This window comes from Gallus gallus, chromosome 24, assembly GCF_016699485.2.
Source record: "Gallus gallus isolate bGalGal1 chromosome 24, bGalGal1.mat.broiler.GRCg7b, whole genome shotgun sequence".
Taxonomy (NCBI): Eukaryota; Metazoa; Chordata; class Aves; order Galliformes; family Phasianidae; genus Gallus; species Gallus gallus.
In genome coordinates this window covers 5,820,666-5,835,598 of record NC_052555.1, presented here as the reverse complement: position 1 = coordinate 5,835,598, position 14,933 = coordinate 5,820,666, and the positions used below count along the sequence as shown (strand labels likewise).

The following is a 14,933-nucleotide window of genomic DNA, read 5'->3' as shown; positions in this document are numbered from 1 at the left end:
CCCCTTCGCGCTGTCGTTACGGCAGCAGCGTGGTATCCATGGCAACACCGCAGACGCTGCGCAACCTGCGGCCGCCCGCCATGGCCGCGCTGCCTGACCCGCAGCAGGAGGCGGACTTCCAGCGCTTCCTCCGCCGCGTGGACGACATCAGTGAGTGCGGCAGCGGGGTGGGTGAAACGGACGGGAGAGGGAAGGGGAAATGGAAAACCCCGCGCTCTCCTCTTCCGTATCGGGTCTCCACAGGCCGCCTGGTGCAGGGCTTGAGCTCCGCGGACAGCGCTGTTCGGGACGCAGCCATCGCCGAAACGGACCGACGGCTCCGAGAGCGGCAGGGCAGCGAGCAGAGCGCGGCCGCGGCGGACAGAACGGTCATCAACACGCGCGATCCCGTACGGGTTTGTGGCCCTGCCTTCTGCACGTGGTGCTCCTTCGCCTCCTGCCAGGCAGAAAAACTCCAGCGATGCATGAGGGGAGCTCAAAGCCCACCCAGTGCCACCCCCGGCCATGGGCAGGGCTGCCCCCCACCAGCTCAGACTGCCCAGGGCCCCATCCCACCTGGCCTTGAGTGCCTGCAGGGATGGGGCACCCACAGCTCTCTGGGCAGCAGTGCCAGCGCCTCACCGCCCTCTGAGCAAAGGATTGATTCCTCACATCTAACCCACATCTCCACTCTTTCAGTTGAAAGCCATTCCCTCTCATCCCATCACTATCAGACCACGTAAAAAGTTGATCCCCTCCTGCTTGTAAGCTCCCTTCTGGTGAAGGCATACTTCACCACCTGTTCCATTGCTGCTATGGATTCTACTGAATTATCCATATGCAAACCTACGTGTGCTTTATTTCTCTTTTTTTTTAGGGTTCTGTGAACGCAGAGGCAGTGCACACAGGTAAGGCGGTGTTCCCTGCAGCCCTCAGCACCCCTTCTGTCTGCTGTTAACAGTGGTGCACTCAGGTTTGCTCTCAGCTCACACAAGACCTCGTTCCACTGCCACTAATGTGGAGGCAAACTCTTTGGACACGTCTAGAAATGCGTTTGTGCCTCATACCTGTGTGGCTGAGTGTGTCCATTGGTGTAGTTTGTCACTGTAGTACGGCCTCCTGGTAAAGGTTGTTCTGAATTCAAAAAGAAAGAAATGCCTGTGTGGAGGTGAGCTGCTTTGTGGGAGTTACAATCCTGAGAGCTCAGATGTGTAATACTCTGACATTCCCATTCCAGTTTAATTTCCAAAGTGTTTCATTAAGATTTTCTTACATTCTGGTGGATGCCCCATCCATAGAAACTTTCAAGGCAAGACTGGATCCGGCCCTGGGCAACCTGGTGGAGCTGTGTGTGTCCCTGTGCACTGCAGGGGAGATGGACTAGATGACCTTTAAAGGTCCCTTCCAACTCAGAATTCTATGATTCTCTGTAGAGAAGTGGCTCAGATGTACTTCAGAAGTGACTTTTTATTCTTATCTGCAGTTTGATTTTTAATAAATAAATTTTTCTTTTTTAATTTTTCATAATAAAAATGCCACCAACTCTCCTCCGGGCTCCAAGAGGGCTTCCTGGCTGCTTTGGAGAAGGATGCAAAAGAACGAGCTAAACGAAGGAAGAGAAATGAGCGCTTAGCAAATGGTAATCACCAGGGGCTCTTCCAGCTAATGCCTTCGGGAGGTACCCAGCTGGTGTGCTTTGAGATGTGTCACTGTATGGGGACAAAACAAATGCCAAAGGGTTACTTGGAGCATGTGTGTATCCTCCTACAGCTCTGAAGGAGAAGGGAAACGATGCCTTCAGGAAAGGGGACTACAGCACAGCTGCCCAGAGGTACACTGATGGCCTCCAGAAGCTGAAGGACATGCCAGAGCTGTACACCAACAGAGCACAGGTCAGTGTGGGAGTGAGCTGCCGGTGTGCTGACCAGAATAGAGCTCTCAGTGTTCTGTTAGTGGCACAGGGTCCGAAAAGGATGGTTCTGCTTCCTGTATGAGTTTCACAAAAGGTGATGGGTGTTGCTTGATGCCGAGGCTTAGAAAAGAGACTTTGTTGGCTGTATTTCAGGCCTACCTGAAGATGCATGAATATGGAAAAGCCATTGATGATTGCAAGTGGGCGTTAAAGGTACGTTCAGTGTGTTGTTCTGTGGTCAGATGGAGTGTTTGTGTGCAGCTGTCAGTATGGAAATGGCATGGTAATGGAAGTGGGAATATGCTGGGAGATATTTGAAGTTTCTAAAAACTTTGTGTAAAATCCCTTTTTTAACACAGTGCAATGCAAAATGCATTAAAGCCTATTTTCTAATGGGGAAAGCTCACCTGGCACTGAAGCACTACGATGAGGTGAGTTGACTGATTCTTGTCTGCTGGACCATTCCTGTGATTTTGATGTGATGTGGGTGAAAGGGGCTAATCTGTTGTCTTTTGCATCAGACAAATGTGTACATGGAGCTTGAAAGAAACTCTGTCCTCCCTCAAAGACAAATAATTCTAAAATCTGGTCTTCTTTCTACTTCTTGTGTCTTTCTGATGGTTTGCTCAGAACGTGCAGCAGTTGCACTGTCAGCCTGCAGGCAGAGGCAGTGCTGTGCTCAGTGGCCGTGCTTTATCTGGTGGGGATTTGTCGCCACTTGGCGACAAATGAGCAAAGTGTATTTCTTCTGTTTTATCCTAAATTTCTCTGTGCAGCGATGTTATTAAAATGCAAAGCAATAAGAAGTGATTCCATGTCACCTCTGAAGGAGAAAACTTCCCTGCATTTCGGGTTAAGTGAACTGTTAAGATGAAGGGTGCTAACGGGAGTGATAGCGTTTCTTTTTCTTTCTGTGATGCTGAATGTCAAACAAAAGATTCAATCCCACATTCATGTCTGAAGTCCTGATGGGAGCTAAAAACTGTTAAAATAATGGAATCTCAAAGCTTTGGTTTGCTTCATTCTGTAAATATTATTCCTCAGACTTTTACAGTCATGTAGGCCAGGAACTGAGAGCCAGGGATGTTAGCACCTCCTCATTCCACTGTGAACATAAGAGCCTGTTTCTTTTCTGAATTCAGTCCAGGCAGTGCTACCAGAACCTCTTACAGATTGATCCCCAAAAGGAAAGTTTATTTAAAGGTAAGGAGTGTCAGTTTTGCTACTCTTGTCGCTTGGTTTCTGATCAGAACATTTTGTTAACTTTGATTTCTTTTGCTTTCCAAGATTGCATGAACGAGGTTAACTTGGAGGAGAAAAGAATGCAAGAGGAAGACAGAGCGATGAAAGCATTTCAGTCTGGAAAACATGCAGCTCTGTCCATAAAAGATCTGCTGCAGAAACTTGACAGGCCTGATCAGAATATCCTCTACTATATAGGAGGGATCCAAGTTCTGACAGGAGCCGTGAAGGAGTGTGAGTGTTTGATGCAAAGCTTGTTTCCATGGGGGCTTGTAACCCAGGTGGATGAATACAACTGCAGTATTTTTGAAGGACCAAAAAGCCACTCCTCTGTTAAAAAAAACATACAACAAACAGTGTTTGCTATTTCAACATTTATGTACAGTGGATGTTTCCATATTTTTTTTTCTTATAACTAAACCATCTGAGCTGTTGATACTTCTTAAGAATTTGGTCATGTCATAGAACCTTAGAATGACAAGTTGGAGGGGAGCTCAAAGCCCACCCAGTGCCACCCCCGGCCATGGGCAGGGCTGCCCCCCACCAGCTCAGGCTGCCCAGGGCCCCATCCCACCTGGCCTTGAGTGCCTGCAGGGATGGGGCACCCACAGCTCTCTGGGCAGCAGTGCCAGCGCCTCACCGCCCTCTGAGGAAAGGATTGCTTCCTCACATCTAACCCACATCTTCCCTCTTTTAGCTTAAAGCCATTTCTCCTTGTCTTTTCACTATAATTTAAGAGGTCTCAAATTACTTTTGAAAAGTTTGCAGTTCTCTGTTGAAGAACAATGATTTGCAAGGCCAGTCTCCTGTTTAAGTCCTCATAAAAACCCTCAAACATGAAGTCAATCATTCTCCACTGCACTACGCATCAATTAGAGTGGCCTTCCACTTCAAAGCTGTTTCTGCTTCAAGTGCTCTTGAAGTTTTTCCCCTCTTTTCACAATGCAAACCTCCTTTCCTCAAAGCTGTTGATCCAGTGACCTTTTCCTTCAACACTGTGTTGCAGCAGAGCAGGTGTCTGCCTTCACCATGGTCCATCAGCCAGATGGCTCGCAAAGCTGACTTGTTTCTCTCTGCCTCTTTTCAGGCACTGAGCAAACTTTATTTAGAACAAACAATGGGTTCAGTATCATCAATGACAACGAGGTCATAAGACGGTAAGAGCTCTCCAGAAGAGAACAGTAGCACGTTACAGCATGAGGAAGTGACAGTGTTGTTTTCAAGAAACTCAATCGCCTCACGAAACACAGATGAAATGATCACAAGATAATGGAATAACTGATTGTAATGTCTGAATAGACTGGCTTGTATCTGACCCAAACAAATAGGGCTCTCTTGGATGGAGTGGACAGTACTCATGAGTTTCTGCTTCTGTCTCTGATCTCCTATTTCTGCACAGTTCCCCTATCAGTGAGAGCAAGGCTGTGAAAGCTTACTGCAAGAGAACAGCTGATGTAAAAGCGTAGTTGCCTTAAGTATGTCTGGCTGGACATCAGTAAATGTCTCACATCAGCTCTGCAATGTAACCTGTAAGACTCTTCAGTCCTGTAACTGAGGAGGAGGATTCCCTCTGGGACCTGTGCTCTCTGCTGCTGTGTGTTCTGGGCAGCCATTAGATTGTGTTTTGGTAATCAAGAAACAAATCCAGTTCAGTTGCTTTCTAAACTTTGTCCTGTTAGGGATCTCTTGCCTGATAGATGATAGATGCAAGCAAGATCTGTAGAAAAGATGTGATCTGAAAATTTTGCATAACAAATTCGGTTCAGAACAGCGTGATCTGGTTGGAAAAAGGAAGAGCTGTTCTGCTGCTGTTATGTGCTTCCAGATTTGCACCAATCTCTCATGCCCTGTCTCACCACGATCATGTCAGCGCAGACCTGAATGCATTACTTGTGCTGCATACTGATAGTGGAGGGTCTGTGTGTGCTCAGGGTGGTGTAGGTTCAGTAAAACATCAATCTGGCATTGGAGGAGGTTGTCTGGAAAACAGGTCTGGTTAAACATATAAGAATGTTTAACTAATGAGCTGTTGTTAGAGCTTAGGAGCTTAAGTGTTTGTATGGCAGATCCTCATTGCTGTGAGGCTTTCCGAATGTCCCCAGCCAAAGAGCTAACCCTCATTGTTCCATCTGCCCTGGGTTCCTTTTGCAAGCTAATGTTTCTCATCTAGGGGCTTCTGTGCAGAAAGAAAGAGCACTGCTGAAGTGGATCTGTGTGTTTCCCTTCTCTCCCTTTGGCAAGCTGTCTGCGCTGGGAATGGTAAAAATGTGATCAGTGTTAATCGTTGTTCATGTTCTGTTAATATGGCACACACTGGGTCTAGAATTGTTGTTTGGCACGGGCATTGCTTACCCGGAGCACTTGGGTCTAGGCCTTGCTGTCAGCAAAGCTTTATGAGGGTTGGAGCTATTCTGCTGGGCGGTGCTTCAGAATGGCGCTGAGTTTCCAGTCTGTTTCTATGCACACCTCACATATGCTGAACGGACAGAAAGTCCAATTCCCTGTGATTATTGCTGGCTCTTAAGATAACATCACATTGTTTTGTCTTTTTTAAGCAGTTCTGCCTGTAAAAAAGCAGAAGTGCTGTTAGAGAAGGGTGAATTCCTTTGGCATCAGCAGTAAGGGGTCGTTGGTTGGGCAGCTCGTGCCTCTGTTTCTCTGAGGTTTGCAGGGAGGTCGGGGATGGGTTGGGGTGGTGAAGTGGTGCATACTGCCACAGGGAAAAGAGTGCTTGGTGCCTGCACCTGTGCTGACTTGTGTGTCGCTGGGTCCGGCTGATGCACAAGGAGGTGTGTTGTTAGTGAGAGCAGGAGTGGTGATGGGCATTTCATCACCCGTGACATTGTGCTTAGATTCCCTCTTTTTTCAGAAGAAAATCAGCGGCTGCTGTTGACTCACCCTGATGTGAATGCACAGCTGTCGGAACTGCTGTGTTCTGGTGGAGTGGAGATCCAAAAGGAGACGCTGGCACTAATTGCTCTCTATTCAGATAATGAGAATGGGAGGAGGCTGTTGGTCAGGCACCAGGACCTATCTAGGTAACAAAGGCAACTATAATTTGGTAGAACTCCCTTAACCCTGGGCTTGCAGAGGTCCAAAGCTCACTCCACTAGCACCAAGCAGAGCACCAGGTGGGTGACAGGCTTCTGAAAGGGACGTCATGATGTTGAGATCTAGGCCAAGGTGAGCAGGAGTGGGAGTGAGATGTATGGAGAAAGCAAACTTTGCTCCTGGAGATTTTAAGCAGGGGGCACTTCTTTCTGAAGAGGTGTAACTTTGAAGCATAGTTATACTTTTTAAACCAGTAAGGGTGTGTGCCCAGCACTCCAGCAAGAGCTTACGTTGTTGCCTCTTGATAGCTCATGCTTTCAAGCAGCTGCTCTCTCCTCATCTGGCAAATGGCATTTATGATGAGTCAGTGTTGCCAAGGCTCACTAAGTGGGGAAATAAAAAGCCTATTACCTTTTTGCTCTTGTCCTGCCATTTCCTTCATAGAATGGTTTGGGTTGGAAGAGGTCTTTAAGATCATCGATTCCAACTCCCCTGCTATAGGCAAGGACACCTCCCTCTAGCCCAGGTTGCCCACAGCCCCATCCAGCCTGGCCTTGAATGCTTCCAGGGAGGGGCCCTTCACAACCTCACTGGACAACCTGTTCCAGTGTCTCACCAACCTCACAGTAAAGAATTTCTTCCTGATATCTAGTCTAAATCTGCCCTCTTCCAAACTTAAAACCATTCCCCAGTTAACCTGTTATGCAGAAGAGGAATTTTTAATGTGCTACTTTGCACTAAAAGGTTTAAACCAGTGGATGAACAGGACAGATTCTCCAACAGATGTGTGCACTTCACTGTGTTACTTGCAATGTTCATCCCAAGACCTGTAAAGCCTTTTGGTTAAAACACCCACTCACCCCCAAAGACTGTTGGGTTTGCTCAGCACGTCCTTCTAAACCACACAGTCATCACCAGTGATGTCTTTAATAATTAGGCCAAAGCTGACATACAGTTATTTTGTCTCTTTTTTTTATTAATAACAGATGGCTGCAGATATTGGTGATGTTCGTCAACAGCACTGACGCCAGGGCTAGCAGTGCCATGAGCATACTGTCGGATTTAATTCAAGAGGAAAAGTAACTTGCACTTTTTCATTTTTGTTTAATAAGTTACAATAGTATATACTAAGTGACCTTGTGATAGAAGCTGCCAGCCTTCTTTTCTATTTTACCTTCTTTACCCAGTTTACCTTCTCTGTATGTTGCTGTTTTGTTGCTTTTCTCTGTTTGTTTGTTTGTTTGTTTTTTATTCTGTTGTTGTTGCAAAGCTCTAACTGTCCAAACATGGCTTTCTTTATCCTCAACAGGTTCAAAGCACAGTGTCGCCTCACGTTTTCCACATCTGCTTTACCATTGTTCACCCAACTGCTGGTATGAAAGGTCTTAATTTCTGTGTTTCCAACATGTTCTCCTGTAACATGTCTCATGACAACTCCTTCCAGTATCGAAAGGGACTGTAAGAAAGATGGGAACAGACTCTTCAGCGGAGTCTGTTGTGATAGGAGAAGGGGAAATGGCTTCAGACTGCAAGAAGGAAGATTGAGCCTGGAGATAAGGAAGAAGGTTTGGCACTGAGGGCGGTGAGGCAGTGGCACAGGTTGCCCAGAGAGGCGGTGGTGCCCCGTCCCTGCAGACAGCCAAGGTCAGGCTGGACGGGGCTCTGAGCACTGCTGGAGCTGTGGCTGTCCCTGTGCACTGCAGGGAGTGGCACCAGGCGGCCTCTGAGGGTCCCTTCCAACTCGAATCATTCCATGATTCTCTGAAAGATTCTGAAATCTCAGTCAGAGATAGGAGCACCTGTATGTTATAATTTGTTCTTAATCTGTTCTTCTGCTCCTCTGTCTTTAGGCCTCAGCCAAGCTGGTGGACCAGGCAGCCCTTGCGCATTGCATTGGCATCATGGGGAACCTGTGTGCAGATGCAGCCATCCGAGTGCAGATGGCTGAGTGCAATGAGTGCTGGCAAGCCTGCTTACAGCTGGTGGTAAGGAAGCTTGGTGGCTCCCTACAGCAGTGTTTTCTGCCCTGCTGCCTCTGAAAATGGCACCTGTGTGATGTGTGTGTGTCTCCCCCAGTGACACCGAACCTCCGAATTGATCACACTTTTCTCTTCTTTGTGCATAGGATGGATGTGGTGATGTTGGCACTCCCAAATATCGGGAGTGTGTGTTTGCAGTCCTGGGTCTCATGATGAACTTGCTGCTTGAATCAAACTCCGTCATCCAGGTAAACAAGACCAGAGGTGTTCTTTGGTAGCTTTCTTATTGTGATTGCTTTCTTGGTGATACAAAATATTTTGAGCAGTTGGAGCATCTTTCTCCTTTGTTACTGTAAATGGGCCCCATGAAAGTTCTACAGATAAATGGGAACATTTTGATCAGATGAGGGAGGGAATGGCCACAGAACAGCATGAGCCTCACAGTCTGTCCAAGGAGAGGAGCACGACTGCACCATGTGGATTTAGAGCCTTCTTTCACAGCAAACGTGCTGAGGCACACCTAAGGCTCCAACATTAGATTTTGCTGGTGTTCAGTTAATTGTTAATTTTTGTTGGTGTTGGAGGTTATCAGTCAAGATCCTTGACAGTTCAAGTAAGCTAAAAAGCAGGAGAATGTAAGGAATGTCCATTAACACCACCCTGTGTAGGCATCTAAATGTGGTACTGAGGAGCGTGGGTTAGTGTGGTAGGTGGATGATTGGATGAGGTGCTCCTGGAGGGCTTTTCCAACCATAATGATTCTATGATTCACCCACAGACACACGGTTTTGACAAAAAGGCAGTGTAAGGCATAGGTGGTACCATGCCATCGTGTTGCAAATGGTTTGTTTTGCATCAGTCTCCAATTCTGGAATGTTTTAGGTGCTTGGCACATCCCAAAATTACTTTAAACTAAAGAAACATTAAAGAAGAACAACTGCTGAAGAGTGATTAACTTAGGGCCACGTGTGCCCCCATCTCCATTTGTAACATAGAGTAATTTGTTGACACACTTCTGCTTGAATGCTTCCTGGCAGTCAGCTGTTCCTGAGTTCTTGCCTTTGTTTTGCAGTGCCTTGCAGTGGACATAAGTGGCAGATGCATGTCCCTCCTCAGGGATCAGGATGGGAGAATTGTGACAGTAAGTAGACATCTCTGGAGTAAGAAAAGATCACATTGCTCAATCAGACCTGAACACTTCAGTGCCAACTCCTGACCTGCAGAAGCCTTGTGGAAGCTTCTCTGTTAGGCTTTGAAGCCGAAAACAAATGTTGAGTATTAGTAGTAGTAACAACAAAAAAAATAACACGCCACTTGGGTTATTTGAAATTCTCGTTGATGCAAGAGATGTTCAGTGTTTCTTTGAAACCTACAAAGTAGAAGCCTGCATAAATCGTTTCATCCTTTGGATGGTTTTCATTGCAAAGCATTAAATCAATCTGGAAGCGAAGGAGGAAGAACAGTGGGGTGTTTAACAGCTGTTCCTTTTTATAGTTCCTGTTGTGAGTCATTCCTAGGACATTGTACTCCTACTAATGGTGTGTAACTCCCACATATAGTAATTATTCAAGGCAAATGGGTGGAAGCAGATGTGGTCTCAGCTGGGAGTCTCTTCACCTCTCTGAACTCACATGAACTGTTCTGATCTGTTTTATGTGCAATTAGAGACTCAACGTTGTTGCTGGTGGTATTTGTTTCAAAAAATAAGTATGCAGAGAGTGCCCTGATCGTACTTTTGTCTCACCTCCCTCTATATTGGAATCATTAGAGGCTGTGCTGAGCTCACTTGCCAGTAAGTGACAAAAAAAGCCATGTCCTAAAGATGTTCTTCGTTATATTTTTGTAAACTACTCCTTTTGTCATCTGAATGACTTTGGGTTTGTTCTGCCATCTGCAAAACCAAAATAATTTGAAAACTCTTTATTTAAAGTTGTCCATACAAATAAATGTTTTTTTTTTTCTTTTTTCTCCCACGCTTTTCTTACTCAGAGAGCCATTGGAGTGCTGAGTCGCATCCTGGCAGCGTCCTCACTGGCAGTAGAAGAAGCAGTGAAAGGAGGAGTGGTGAAGAAAATGATCAAATTCCTGAAGGTAACGTAATTCCACTGATTTCACTTTGTTTTTTCTTTTGAAGTCTCTAAAGAAAACCTAAATTGCCCCTGCATTCAGCCTCCTTTTCCAAGGAGAAAGACCTATGCAGTCACTCCAAATGTCTGCATCCATTCCATCAGAGTGCTGGGGCTCTCTAGCACCATTTCCACAAGTCTGGAGCGTAACTGCTGCCTTGTAGCCTGTATCCCAAATTTTTCAGTTGTTTCTTGATGTGCCAAATGCCCCTACAGCTCTATTTGTGGAGACCTGCAAATGGTCTCAAATCCACTACTGCAGTCTCCATTGCAGGATTAAAGCTTAAGATAGGGGGGATAAAATCTGGACCACTGAAAGGCAGTGGAGCCCTTTGCCCTGATGACCAATGAGTGCTGAATTCGGCCAGGGAGGAATGTATCCCTAAGTATATACATGTCATAGTCTGTAGGCACTGTTCGGCTGTGTATCTATGCACCTAATGGGAAATGTATCAACGCAGCCTTGCGCAGATGCCACAGACTTGCTGTCCTGCAGATTAAATCAGCCTAAAAAAAAAGGGGTTGTAACAGTCTAACTAGCAAGCACCAGAGCTGTTTGAAAGAAACTGGGCTTCAGAGATTGAGAGAATTCTGTATGTGTGCTGCTGGCAGGGAACAGAGGTTTCTTTTATGTTTTTCAAGCTCTGTTCATTCTGAGGTCTTTATTTGGGATATGGTCATAGGCATAGCAAACAACTGTATCCGTGGTACCTAAACTGTTTTGTAACCTTGAGTAAATTGGGGCATGGACTGTGTGTTTATTAGTTTACACTTTATTCTAATCCAAATCTAGGCTGGAGGACAGACCACATCCAGTTACGCTCTAAAGACTCTTTCCATCTGCACAAGAGGTAGCAGACAAGCCCAGGAAGAGGTGGTGAAGTCAGATAAAAGTAAGTGACAGCTTCACTAATTAGAGAGAAAATGCAAGAATCTCAACATTATCCATGTACCTTCTTCCCTTCTAGGACAGAGATAAACACTTGTTTTACTCTTGCAAGACTTTTGTCATGTTTCCTAAGTAATGCTTAATGAGCCTTAGTTTGTGTGGATGCAAACGTGTATCAGATAGAAAGCTTGAGTTAGAGAAACTGCCCTTTGCATTCATAGAATGGTTTGAAATACTTTTTTGGGAGGGCAGAAATCTTTGAAAATAGTACTTCTGGAAATACAACCCAGTTTCTGTTACACTTCAGAAGTTGGCAGCTAAAAGGTGAAGCTGTATTTAGACAGCTGAATTCCAGAGGTTGGGGTTGCTTACAGTTTCCTTCAACTTATGTGTGGATATTTGGCCTCATATTAATAGGAAATGGGTGAGGAGGTGGATTGCCAGTATCAGAAAAGGTGGGTGTCTCGGGGTATTGAGTTACTAATATTTGCTCTAGTTGTGTGGTATAACACTGCTTAGATTGCTTTAAAATCCAGATTCAATTAATGCTTATGTAATTACCACAGAGAATACTTAAGTGCGATCTAAATGGTTGAACCTGTCAAGAAATTGTCAGCTGGTGTAGCTCTGCTTGAACCCAAAGGATTTTCACTCATTAAAAGCCTCTCAGAGCATCATCTTCCTTTTGTACACCCAAATTAGTTTCACTGTCATCTGCAGATGGAGCTTCCATTTCCTCAGAAAGCAAGAGCAATTCTCTGTGTTTTCACTAAAACTCTGGATATTCACCTTGTGAAAAGTCACTATTTTTGTCATCATTTTGCCAACCCAGACATAGCTGTGCTGCTAGGAGATTCATTCCCGTTGGAATCGAGCTATAAAACCCATCACAGTGCAAGATCTCTTAGTCAGCAAGCAGCAACGGTGGCACGTTCAGATTCAGGGGAATGTGTAACAAGTGGAGAAACACAAAGTCTGTACTGAAGAATCTCTTGGCATACAGATGCAGTTTGCTGAGACAGATGTCTAGACAGGTGAAGAGGAGAAAGCATGTGGCATCCTGAACCTGGCGAAGCAGTGCTTTTGCTCTTCTATGTTTTCTAGGAAAATACCTCCCAATGGAACAATGCTGGGGGTTCTGCTCTTTTGTTTAGATAAAAGCAGCAGAAGATATTGTTCATTGCAGGGCAGTTGGACTAGATGACCTCTAAGGATCCCTTCCATGGCAAAGGATTCTATGATATCAGTGCTATTTGAGCAAGTCCGAGTGCATTGTATACATGAAATCTTTCTGTTCACAGAGTTCAGCGTGCTGCTGAAGCTCTTGGACTCAGAGAATGAAATGATTGTGGGAAATGCTGCTTTCTGCCTCGGGCAGTGCCTCGTTGTTCCTGGAGCAGCGACATCCTTACTGAATTCCAACATTGTGATGGCTCTGTTGAAGCATGCTGGTGGTGATGCTGCGAGAACTTCAGTGCAGGAGAATGCAGCAATTGCTCTGGGGAAGCTGTGTGTTGCAGAACCAAGGTATTGCAAAAAAATACCCCACCAAAACCAGTGGAAACAAAACACTGTTGTTCTCCTGCACCATCCAGGTGTTACTTGTCAGTAATTCTTGGAAAACTGACATGTGAACCTATATGGGAACTGGGACATGGTAGGGGGAGGAAAATGGGGAATCCAGTAACACCAAACCAGTGCAGGTCAATTCCATGCAGAGAGGCAGCAGTACAGGGCAGACGAGCAGCTTGTTTAAGTGTTCTATGAAATGTCACTCTTCCTCCAGCTGGAATTCCCACTTGCTGTACTGTCTGCCCTGTCCTGCTTTAGGATTCTTTGTTTCTCTCACTCAAGTTGCTTCCAGGAGCTCATTTTGCATTGTTTCATGTTACTTGTGCTGGAAGAATGGACAGAGGAAAAGTGATGTTAAGCTTGTAGAGGTCAGAAATAAAAGCACAACAGAAGTATAAATGTCAGCACAGAATGTTTGTGCTGCTGCTTGCCAAGAGCGTGCCGAGCCCCAGCTAGCTGCACACTGCCAGGTGGGCACAGAGCTGTGTTCTTGTTAGAAGAGATGAGTTCCAGCACGTTTCTGTACCTCCTGAACCACTGCAGGAAACAACAGGTAACGCAAAGGATAATGCTGAAGTTCCAAAAGTGCTCTGTGTCTCTTGGAGCTCCCAAATGAGCAAGAAAGGATCTGCTCTGAGCTCTGAAAAACACTGCAGAGATGTGAAAACCTTACTTGGTTTGCTCAGTTGGTTTGGAGTGTCACCCATATGAACAATTATCGAGCATTATTTGGAACTCTGGCTTTCCTTTCCATGGGGAACAGTCATTTAGAAACCTTCTGTGATGTTACTTCAGGAGGAGTTAAGGCATTCGGTGTCCTTGATGGTTTGGTCAGGGGGTGTAGCAGAGCAGTGGGAGCTTAAGAATCCTGTTGTTGGTCACTTCCCATCCTCTCAGCAACCTCTCCCTTTGTCTTTTCAGGCATATTTTTCAACTGCGGGAGCTCAATGGCATGGCCATCCTCAACTCCTCTATGAAATATGTGCACAGCTCCTGACATCCCCCAGAGAGCTTTTGATAAATGCTGTTCATATCCCTTGCTGTTCCATGTTTTCTTCTTTTCTTAATAAAGCTCATTCAAAGCAGATAACCTTTTCAATCGCTTTCAAGTGTTTGCTCACACATAGAAGCCAGAGAAACAATATCAATATAAATAGCAGGAGAAAGAAGATAATTTATTATCTCGGCTAACAACTAAAAATAACAACTTCTGCTCTGCTCATATTCACTTCAGTAAATGATGCTGCCCTTTCTTAGGGCCAAGTTTCTTGTTGCTTCATCATCGACCAATGGGTCATCTGATTTGTGGTGTGAGTCAGAGCTTAGAAGACAACAGAAACAATCCCTTGCCTCCTGGGGGCTACATCATGCTTTGATATTGGATGTGTGATGTCGCCTGCTTAAATACATTGATTTTAAAATACTGATTTACTGAGCTGTGGGTCTTACTGATAACTTATGGTAATGAGGTTAATGAATGAATTAGGGATGGCCTCATTTAGCAGCATTACTTTCATAAATTTGGTCACATCCCTTTGCCCTTTACATTTGAGTGGAATAAGAACAGTTGCTGACCTTCTTGATCCTAAGGACTTTCTCATGGCCTCTTGTGTTCATCTCTAATTGTTAGAGACCGTAACACAAATGGTTCATCCTTTCCATGTCTGTGTTTTCTGGAGAGGTCAATAACGAATTAAGAGCAGTGCCAAATTAAGTGTGACCTGCAAAGAAAGGCAGTAACGCATCGCTCTTCTTAAGTGTCCTTCCAAAAAGACATTTTAAATCATATAAAGAGGAGTTTAGTCTGAAGAACTGTCTTTCTGCACTGAAGTGTAGCAGTTTTATTGCTGAAGTTCATTGCCTGCTATAAAACGGAGCTTTAGCATGAAGGCAAAGCACCAGAAGTGTGCTTTAATCATCCGTGAATCAAAGCCCCATAGCTTTAGTGGATGTCTTCGATGCTTCTGAAAAGGTTATCCCCTGCAGATTCTTCATGGTGAGCAGCAATAGCACTGCTGGTTGAAGGCTATCAAATTTAACAAATGTTCTCTTTGAAAATAAACAGGTGAACCTACATACAGATCTCTAGTAAAAGCTTGCAGAACTTCACCTAGACCAGGATGTGACCATAAAGGCAATTCTTCATTTTGCCCTTAGTTCTGAATGTGGAGATGCGTTACATT

The 14,933-nt window shown here is 45.2% G+C and overlaps 1 protein-coding gene across 4 annotated transcripts; it reads left to right on the top strand.

The window, feature by feature from the left end:
- Positions 1 to 13,837, top strand: TTC12 (tetratricopeptide repeat domain 12). 4 transcript variants are annotated; one of them, XM_025143236.3, is made up of 21 exons: positions 1 to 150; positions 244 to 389; positions 857 to 887; positions 1,541 to 1,618; positions 1,750 to 1,871; positions 2,045 to 2,104; positions 2,251 to 2,322; positions 3,034 to 3,094; positions 3,179 to 3,367; positions 4,221 to 4,290; positions 5,304 to 5,392; positions 6,006 to 6,171; positions 7,171 to 7,263; positions 7,494 to 7,557; positions 8,035 to 8,169; positions 8,310 to 8,411; positions 9,236 to 9,304; positions 10,153 to 10,254; positions 11,083 to 11,182; positions 12,480 to 12,705; positions 13,672 to 13,837. In XM_025143236.3, exons 1-21 carry the CDS (start codon positions 39 to 41, stop codon positions 13,745 to 13,747), a joined length of 2,163 nt encoding a protein of 720 aa, XP_024999004.2. In that variant the 5' UTR covers positions 1 to 38; the 3' UTR covers positions 13,748 to 13,837. The 4 variants fall into 4 exon arrangements, with proteins under 4 accessions (XP_024999004.2, XP_015153782.2, XP_015153781.2 ...); XM_015298296.4 differs by having other exon boundaries at positions 6,003 to 6,171; XM_015298295.3 differs by having other exon boundaries at positions 244 to 395.
- Positions 13,838 to 14,933: the final 1,096 nt, after the last annotated feature.

What these genes read in the sequence shown, in the direction of transcription:
- TTC12 (XM_015298294.3), top strand. Translation starts at nt 39, where the DNA reads ATGGCAACACCGCAGACGCTGCGCAACCTGCGGCCGCCCGCCATGGCC. An exon ending in CACTGAAGCACTACGATGAG is followed by an intron (nt 2,323 to 3,033) that starts GTGAGTTGACTG and finishes TTCTGAATTCAG; the next exon opens with TCCAGGCAGTGCTACCAGAA. An exon ending in AAATGATCAAATTCCTGAAG is followed by an intron (nt 10,255 to 11,082) that starts GTAACGTAATTC and finishes ATCCAAATCTAG; the next exon opens with GCTGGAGGACAGACCACATC.